The sequence below is a fragment of the Myodes glareolus genome, chromosome 3 (assembly GCF_982192425.1).
Source record: "Myodes glareolus chromosome 3, mMyoGla1.1, whole genome shotgun sequence".
Taxonomy (NCBI): Eukaryota; Metazoa; Chordata; class Mammalia; order Rodentia; family Cricetidae; genus Myodes; species Myodes glareolus.
This window is the reverse complement of record NC_142028.1, coordinates 394,150-404,417: the sequence shown is the minus strand read 5'-3', so window position 1 is coordinate 404,417 and position 10,268 is coordinate 394,150. Positions and strand designations below refer to the sequence as shown.

The 10,268-nt window shown below is 34.7% G+C and overlaps 1 protein-coding gene across 1 annotated transcript; it reads right to left on the bottom strand.

Annotated features, from left to right (window-relative positions):
• Positions 1–8,656: 8,656 nt before the first annotated feature.
• On the bottom strand, positions 8,657–9,663 carry LOC125399512 (olfactory receptor 4C15-like). The gene has a single exon (XM_048432931.3). It carries the CDS (start codon positions 9,590–9,592, stop codon positions 8,657–8,659), a length of 936 nt encoding a protein of 311 aa, XP_048288888.3. The 5' UTR covers positions 9,593–9,663.
• Positions 9,664–10,268: the final 605 nt, after the last annotated feature.

Genomic DNA, 10,268 nt, shown 5'->3' with positions numbered 1-10,268 from the left:
AGAAAAAATCCTCAGTTGAGAAAATGCTTCCATAAGATGTTCCTTCAGACAAGTCTATAGGTCTTTTTATCTAGGACAGAAGCAAACTGATCATTGATTCTTAGACAAAATACCATGTAAAACTGTATTAGTTCAGTGTCTGATATATTTTTTCTCTGTCTCATGACAGAGAAGGGATCTCAGATAGCTCATCCGTAAACGTTAGATCCCATAGTTTTAGTAGGTTATCATAGAACAAAGCTGTCATAGAATAAAGCTAAGCATCAGTCTCACCAAACTTAAGTGTCTGAAAACTTCACTGATTACTGACCTGACAAACATATGTACACAGATGCAGTAGTGACACAAAAGGTATACAAGTAACTAATAACAAGTGATTGTATTTAAGCCTGCTCCAAAAGAGAAAACCCATATCACACACTTAACAAGGGCAATATCCAGTAGTTAGATAAGTAATAACATATGGGAAATCTACTATTATTCTGTTAAATGAACACAGTATTAAAATAATTCCAAATTATTTATTGGTTTAAGCTAGATTAGTATAATTTTCAACTCTCATTAAAAATGTTTGTTATTAGTGAATGACAATTAGCACATGTACCTACAAATGGTCAATTTGTAAAGAGTAGGAAAATAGGGAAAAGGTAAGTGCTGAACCCCAAGGGGATATCTATATCATACCCATTCCCACAAGGCTCAGGGTCTACCAAGAAAGAGTTTGTAGAATGATTGTGAGAGCCATTGTTTTGGATAAAGATAAAGAAACTGTTTTCCAGACACAACAGAAAAACAAGCATATATTAAATTACATCATTTGTCACATCCTGAAAAAAAATCAAGACAGACAAAAATTCCAACATGGAGGTAATTAGGTAGTTATAGGATGGAGAACAGGCTTGCTGAAGAGACATTGGTATTTGACAGCTGATGAGAGACAGTAAGTCAGGTTTTTTTAAGCTCTTGAACCTGGGTAGCTCAACCACTCTCAATAACAAATCCCATGCCAATGCTTGGGCAATACAAAACAAACTTGAAATTTTAGGTTTTGTTTGAAGAAGATGCAAAGTTAGGTGAATTGGGAAATGAGCAAAGGTATGAGAGGCAATGGGGTAACAAACAAGATTAAGTACATTTAATGAGCATAATATAAAATTCTCAAAGAGTAAAACATTATTTGATTAAAGAAAAAAAAAGAAAAAGGAAAAGCCATGATCTTGAGTTTGCTTGCTTATATCTTTTTTATTCTCTTTTTTAAACTTCATAAAATAATTAAAAACAATTTTCTACTGATCAGAAATTTAATGTGCTGAATATGTCAATAAAAAAATTAGAAATAAATTTAAATTGTAGAGCAATACTATTAACATAAGTACATAAAATAATTTTTATTCAAAAATTTAATGAAGTAAATTAAAGAAAAATTAAAGGGAAAAATGTCTAGTGATCATGGTTATGAAAACTGAGTATAAGATGTCATTTCGTCTCTAACTTATTTATAGATTATACTTCAAATTTCAATCAATATTCTAGCAATTTATTTTTATCTGTCAAAAACCTTATAATAATGATTATCTGAGAATGCAAAGACTTATAATAGGTACCAGAATAATGAGGAAATACCAAGTTAGAAGCCTTCAAGAATTGATGAAAGCCATAGTGTTTTAAATAACAACAACACAGTTTGTTGTTATTTAAAAAGCAGATCACTATAAGAAAAGAGATCAACTCAAAAAAACCTACGTGCATATAACTTAGAAATTACATAGACAATAGAAATAAACAAAGGTAACATTTTCAAGGAAATCTAGTGAAACAGTCATACTTTCACATGAGAAAAAAAAACTAGAAATAAATGCCTCACAAAATTTAGAAAAAATTGAATCATAGTCTCAAGTATGAAGTACAAAACTGTGTTTAATTCAAAAGTTAACATAAGAAAAACAGAGATGTGCTTAGATATGTTGATAACTTCTTTACAAAATACAGAGGACAGACAAACATAAGATATGATTGAATATGTTTTCTATGAAGTCTAATATTTAACATGTAACTCATAATATGAAACTATGCCCATTTTATATATTTGTGATTTTTAAATATTTAATATATTCTGCTTCATTTATTGTTTCGTGGTGTGTGTGTGTGTATGTGTGTGTGTGAAAATTCATTATAATCTGGTGCGAGAGAATTGTCTATATGTCAATAATAGTTTAAATAAATTCTGATTGGCCAGGCAGGAAGTATAGGTGGGTCAACCAGACAGGAAGTAGAGGCGGGGCACTGAGAACAGGATTATTCTGGGAAGCAGAGAGCTCCCTCTGCAGTTCTGCTCAAGACCACCCAAGAGACAAGATGTAACTGCCTGGCTGTGAAAGGTACTAAGCAGTGTGCCTAGCATAGATAAGAATGGGTTACAATGGGTTACAATGAGTTAATGTAAGCTACAAGAGCTATTAAGTAGCCTTAGTTAAAGTTCCAATTCGTTTTATAATTAATGGAGATCTCTGTGTGATTTTCTTTGGGGGCTTGCTGGCTTGTTGGGGTACGGGGCAGGACAGAAACCCCAACAAACCAGCCTCCATGTTATAGTAATCCAGACTAGGCCTGCAATAAAGCAATTCTCCTATCTCAGCCCCCATTTACTGGTATTACAGACATTAATGAAAGCACCAGCCTTGAATTAAAACTTTAAAAGTACAGGTGACTTTATCTCATGGAGGTTAAACATGTGAAAATCTGTCAATGTAATCCACCGTATAAGTAAACTGAAAAAATTGTTAATTTCATTGGACGCTGAAACATGCTTTGTCAAAACTAAATATACATTATGATAAAGTTGTTAGAAGGATCAGGGATACAAGAAAAATATCTAAACATAATAAAAGCAATATAAGCCAAGCAGACAGTCAACATCAAGTTAAATGAAGAGAAACTCAAATCTATTTCACTAAAGTCAAGAACAAGGCAAGGCTATACACTCTCTCCATATCTATTCAATGTAGTTCTTGAAGTTCTAGCTACATCAATAAGACAACAAAATGAGATCAAGAGGATTCAAATTGCAAAGGAAGAAGTCAAACATTCACTATTTGCAGATGATAAAATAGTATATATTAGTGACACCAAAATCTCTGCCAGGGAAAACCTACAGCTGATAAATACCTTCAGTAATGTGGAAGGATACAAGATCAACTCAAAAAAAATCAGTAGCCCTCCTATATACAAATGATAAACTGAGAAAAAAATCAGAGAAACATCACCTTTCACAGTAGCCACAAATAACATAAAATATCTTGACGTAGCACTAAACAAAAAAGTGAAATCCCTATTTGACAAGAACTTTAAGACTTTGAAGAAAGAAATTGAAAAACCTATCAGAAAATGAAAAAATCTTCCATGCTCTTGGATAGATAGGATCAATATAATAAAAATGACAATCCTACAAAAAGCAAATTCTGTGCAATCAGCATCAAATTTGAACACAATTCTTCACAGGCCTCTAGAGAACAATACTTAACTTCATGTGAAAATCTAATTACTGAAAATAGCCAAAACAATCTTTTACAATAAAGGAATTTCTGGAGGCATCACTATCCCTGACATTAAAGCTCTATTGTAGAGTTACATTAATAAAAAAACAATGTGACATTGGCATAAAAACAAACAGGTTGACCAATGGAATCAAATTGAAGACTCAAAAATCAATCAATGAATGACTGATTTTTGATAAAGAAGCGAAAATTATATAATGGAAAAAAAGGAAGTATTTTATGTTGGATGAAGGAGATGATTGTTCATCCCGGCCACTCAGAAACAAAATAACCATACAGGAACTGTATTAATTAAATCACTGGTTGGCCCATTAGCTCTAACTTCTTATTGGCTAATTCTTACAAATTAATTTAAACCATCTCCATTAGTCTGTGTATCACCACAAGGACATGGCCTGCCAGCAAAATTTCACATCTATCTCTGGTAGCTGTTCCATGGCGTGTACTGACTCTGCCCTCCTTTCTCCCAGCATTCAGTCCAGTTCTACCTGCTGACATAAGTTTTGCCCTATCAATAGGCCAAGGCAATTTCTTTATTCATTAATGGTAATCACAGCACACAGAGGGGACTCCCACATCACCTCCCCTTTTCTGTTTAAATAGAAAAGAAGGTTTTAACTTTAACATAATAAAATCACATATAATGAAACAGGTATCAAGCAAGAATTGCAGTAACAATATTTCTATTTACTTCATCTTTTATCATAACTAAGGAAAGCTATAACTATCTATCTATTCTTCAACTCCATCAAAGACTCCAGAAGGATATAATATTACCTAAGTAAAGAGGAAGTGCATTGCAAGTAACTTCCAAAATTCTATAATTAACAGAGACATCTTGCTACCTGGACATTCACCCAAAGTTCTTCTGTACTGTTTGGGCATCCATCCTCAGTACACAGGCCCATAGTATGCAGCAAACTTTTCCATGAAACAGGAATTTTCAAAAAAAAGTTCCACCAATACTGGCAGTTTGTCCACAACATTTTTCTGTGTCCTACAGAATGCTTCACAGGCTCTTTCACAAAATAGGAACCTCAAAGGATCACCTCACCTTTAGACAAGTTCAGCAGTCATTTCACTGTGGGTTCTTCATGACCATATTTTACAGTATACCATGAAGCAGTTGAGGTAAGTGCAGTTTCTTGCTCAAATAGCTAACCAACTCCATAAGGAGTCTCTTCAATACCCATCATTCTCTTGAGGTAGCTTGGTGCTGTGACTAACAGATGTGTCTTATTGTCAAAACAAAGTCTTAAGTTCTTAAAATACTTTAAATGTCATATTCTGGAGGGTTCTGAAAGATTTTAAGAATACATATCTAACTGAAATATATCTCTGTATATCTATAAAAGCTAACTAATATGACTATAACCTTGACTATTATAGATGACTCTCTATTTAGTTATATTTCTTAATTGTACATTACATCTTTAAATAAGCTGTACACATGCAATACCTTAATCAAAGGCAGAAATAAACAAATAACAATATATTATGATAATATTGTCAACCCATAACTGAATCCTCTCTGCTCTAAAATCTTCTGGATCTTCTTATCATCAGCTGGTTCAACTGTTTTTTCTACTATATACGTATGTGTGAGTGGAGACTTTTTTCCATCTTGCCTAGTCCCACTAGACAGGTTTCTTCCCACCTGCCAGTCCCATAGCTGCTTATAAGATAAACACTCAAAGCCTCAATATTAATTGTAATTGTTTGGTCCATGGTTTAGGCATGGACCTAATTAAATTAAATTAACTGATTAATTTAATTATCTCACACAATTAAATTAACTGATCTCTACTAATCTGTATTGTTACATGGCTGTGGCTTACCAGAGATGATCTGGCATATTACTCCTTCATTGACTACATGGTGTCTCCTGAATCCACATTTTTTTTTCCTCTGTATCCTTGTTCGGATTTCCTGCATGGCTTTCTTCTGCATGGCCACTGGCTGAAACAGCTTTAATTCATCAAACGATGAGAGAATTGCATATTCACAGCATAAGGACATCTAGCTCAGTCAGTATAGCATGAGACATTCAAACTTTGAGCCCCACATTGGGTGTCAGATGATGCATGAACTCACAAAGTTATAAAAAAACAAATTATTAGGAGATGTAATAATGTCTAGTTTCTTGAGTTCTTTATATATTTTGGAGATCAGACTTTTATCTGATGTGGGATTGGTGAAGATCTTCTCCCAATCAGTAGGTGGCCTTTTTGTCTTAATGACAGTGTCCTTTGCTTTACAGAAGCTTCTCAGTTTCAGGAGGTCCCATTTATTCATTGTTGCTCTTATTGTCTGTGCTACTGGGTTCTAGGTAGGAAGTGGTCTCCTGTGCCCATGTGTGGTAGACTACTTCCCACTTTCTCTTCTATCAGGTTCAGTGTGGTCAGATTAATATTGAGGTCTTTAATTCATTGGACTTGAGTTTCGTGCATGGTATTAGATATGGATATATTTTCATTCTTCTACAGATTGACATCCAGTTATGCCAGCACCATTTGTTAAAGATACTTTCTTTCTTCCATTGTATAATTTTAGCTCCTTTGTTGAAAATCAGGTGTTCATAGGTTTGTCGATTTACCATAGAACTTTCATCCGGCAATGAATGGAGATAGAGACAGAGACCCACATTGGAGCACTGGAATGAACTCCCAAGGTACAAATGAGGAGCAGAAGGAGGGAGAGCATGAGCAAAGAAGTCAGAACTGCGTCCACCCACTGCGATGGTGGAACTGATCTAATGGGAGCTCACCAAGGACAGCTGATGGGACTGATGGAGCATGTGATCAGACTGGACTCTCTGAATGTGGCTGTCAATGAGGGCTGACTGTCATTGTGACTGACAAGGATAATGGCACTGGGTTTTGATTCTACTGCATGGACTGGCTTTGTGGGAGCCTAATTTGTTGGATACTCACCTTTCTAGACCTGGATGGAGGGGGGAGGACCTTGGACTTCCCACAGGCAGGGAACCCTGACTGCTCTTAGGACTGGAGAGGGAGGAGGAGGGGGAGTGGTGAGAGTGGGAGGGGAAAAGGAGGAGGGGAGGAGGTGGAAATTTTTAATAAATAAATATATTGATTAATTTAAAAAAGAGGTGTAATAAAAGGACAAACTCACATATATAGAGTAATCCTGAAGCCACTGCCAATTTCATGCTGAGTCTTTATCCCCCTTGGGTCTCTAGCCACGTCAGGCCCAGCAAGAGCCCAAGAGTTAACAAACATTCTTCTCAGGCTTATCAGTCCTTACAAAGCCCCAAGATCATGCTCGAAGGGCAATACTCAATGCTATTGGCAGAATGAACTCCCACAATACATATGGACTTAAGAGCAGTTCTTTTCATGAGCACAAATGGGAATTTATTTAATGGACAATAGACAAGTTACCTTTATCTATATAGTATCCCAAATTGGTAACTGTTCACACACACAAAAAATTATTGTTTTCCAATGGAGTGTCACTGGTATACAAAGGGTACTTGAGTGCAGATCCCTTGCCCAGAAACATAAGTCCAACACAATGAACTCAAAGGTATTTTGGAGGCTTTTCATTTCATAATGCTTTTTTGGGGCTTTTAGCCTTCAAAAAAGTATTTGTGTGTTTATTTATATGTTATGGTTTCCAGTTTTCTGTTTTTATATCATTACTTTGTATGCAAATGGGAAATCAATACAGTCTCACACATCCTTTGTAGGACCATGCACTTCGGCTCTGGTAATTAATAATAAGGAGACATAAACACAGTATGAGCATTTAGTTATCATGCCCATAAGTCATTGCACTTGGTTATAAAGGAAAAATGTGTAATTAAATTAAATTCATGCACATTCTACTTTACAGCTTGACTTTGTAAACCCACAACCATGAAGTGACATATTTTTTAACTTTATTTATCTCTTTTGATAGCTATATGAATGCAATCAATTTCATACATACATATATTTATTTAGTGATTTGGAGATTTTGTATATATAAATTGAAATTTATTGCTCTTTTTAACTTATTATTTAACTTATAATTAACTTATTATTTAGTTTTTTATTCTTTTTAATGGTAATTAAATATCAAGATCTTCTGGATTCTATCCCTTCTTTCTTGGTCCTGCTAGAAAGTGATGCCCAATATCTGCCATTGTTTGATCTAGAAGACAAGATGCCTTATATGAAATATGGTCATTTAAATTATTGGCCGGGGACAAGGACATCATACAAAAGAAAAACTTACTCATTTTTTTCTAAGAAACATGAAGGTACCCAGCTTAAAATGGAGTCAAATGATGCTGGAAGACCTAGATTTAAGGCTCTGATTTCATCCCACTATCAAGGTTCTGGGGTTTTATAACATCATTCAGAACCTATTTCCTCTTGAAAAAGTTTTGTGTGTTTCTTTCCTAATTTCAGGGACACATTTATTTTATTTTATCATCATTTTTTCTTTAGATTAAATATGATGACAAACATTGTAATTGTTCTTTTTTTCAAACTATTTTTTAGATAAATAAGAATATGAACTTGAACTGGTTTAACATACATGAAACAATACTAAGTGGCCAATTTAAAATGAATATATAATCTAGGAAAGAGATTTCTTACCCTCAGTATTGATGAACTTTCTACCAAACAATATAATGTTTTTCTCTCTGAGTAAATAATGAGATGATTGTGTGAGCAAATTCTGGCTACTTTTCATTTACATTAACTGTCATATATGTGACTATTTTTGCCTCGTTGTTCATGGAAGTAGATGAGTTACATACATATGTGTTCATATATGTTTGGGGGATGATGTTTGTGCCTATGCATATGAATGTAGAGATGAAAAAGGACATTGTATATGTACATCTTCTGCTCTCTATCCTATTTCCTTGTCAAAATCTAGACTAACCTTGAACTTGCTATTCTTCAGATAAAATAGCTGTCTACCAACCTGACTGGAATCTGCTGCACTTCAACACTGTTGGATTAAAGGTGTGCTACCACACCTAACTTCTCACCTGGGTGATGGGGCTGAGCTCAGGTGTTCTTGACAGCACACCATATGCTCACACTGGCAAATTCTTCTCTCCGGTACCATAAAAGTGTTCTTTAATATTTATCAGAAACTACTATCAGTCTTTTCCAAATTTTGCTGATGGAATTCTTCATTTCTTTATTCCTGAATGTGTAAACCATTGGATTGAGCAATGGTGTCAGGACATTGGCAAATATAAGTGTGTTTTTCTCAAAAGAGAATGGTGATGAAGGTCGTGCATATATTAATATGCATGGGACAAAGAACAAAACAACAACTATAATATGGGATCCACAGGTGGAGAGAGCTTTACGTCGTCCTTCAGAACTGTGGGCTCTCAGAGAGAACAAGATGACGCCATAGGAGACAAGTAATAGGGAGAAGATAATGATGCAGATAGAACCACTATTGGCAAATACTAAAATAACAAAAATGTGTGTATCAGTGCAAGCAAGCTTCAATAATGGGAACAAGTCACACATGTAATGATCAATGATATTAGGTCCACAAAAGGGTAACTTCAGGGTGAAAATAATTTGTATGATAGAATGCAAGAATCCCCCAATCCATGCTACCCCAACCAAAAGAACGCAGAGCCTCCTGTTCATGATGGAGGAGTAGTGTAAGGGCTTGCAAATGGCCACATAACGGTCATAAGCCATAACCGACAGGATAATCACCTCTACAGCAGTAAAGAAGTGTATGGCAAATAGTTGTACTATGCAGCCTTCAAAGGAGATGGTCTTCCTTTCGTAGAAGAAACCTACGATCATCATGGGTGTTACAACAGTAGAAGTACAGGCATCTAGTAATGACAGAAATACCAAAAAGAAGTACATGGGTGCTCCCAGCAGTGCAGGGCTGTAGATAATTGCTGCTGCGGTTATTGTGTTGCCACCAATAGTTGCAAGGTAGACTAGCAAAAACACAACAAACAATATTTTCTCTACTTTTGTGTTCTGAGATAGCCCCAGGAGTATGAACTCATTAATAAAGCTCTGGTTTTGCATGATTCTCAAGAAGAAGATGGAAGTAAAATGTGTTCATGTAAATCTGCAAACATGAGTGAAAAATCCTTCATATAGTTTTTAATATTACCATCAACAATCAAAATTATAATAATTGATTTATTACCATAGAATATTAAAATATCTTGATTTGTGTAGCACGTAGACTTGAAATTAAGGCAAATTATGAAATATTTTAAAGCAGCCACATTTTGAATATTGAATGAAAACAATTACATTTGCTTAAAGACAGAAATAGTATATCTTTTAAAGGTCAGTTTTTATCAACTTCTACTGTATTTTTCAGTAAAATAGTAACATATCCTTTGAAGCTAAAGCTAGCTATTAGCAAAAACAGAATTTATAAACTATACCTGTTATCAGCATGTGCCTCAGTCTGTTACTCACTGGATGCTACTCAGTCCTGTTCCATTCCATACACAGTAAAGCATCAAATGAATCCATATGTCTGATTTCCTGAAGTGTTCTATTGTTTATTATTAGTGTTAATCTAAAATTATAGTAAGTACAAGGTGCTAAGAATGAGTAAAATGTTGGTCCTACATGATGTACATTTGTTTATTCCCTTCTCAACACAAATACAAACACACACACACACACACACACACAAACACACAAATCCTAAATAGAAAATTAGCATTACTTTTGCTGTAAAATA

Bases quoted from the DNA above. Each gene is read 5' to 3' on its own strand.
- LOC125399512 (XM_048432931.3), bottom strand. From the start codon at position 9,592: ATGCAAAACCAGAGCTTTATTAATGAGTTCATACTCCTGGGGCTATCT.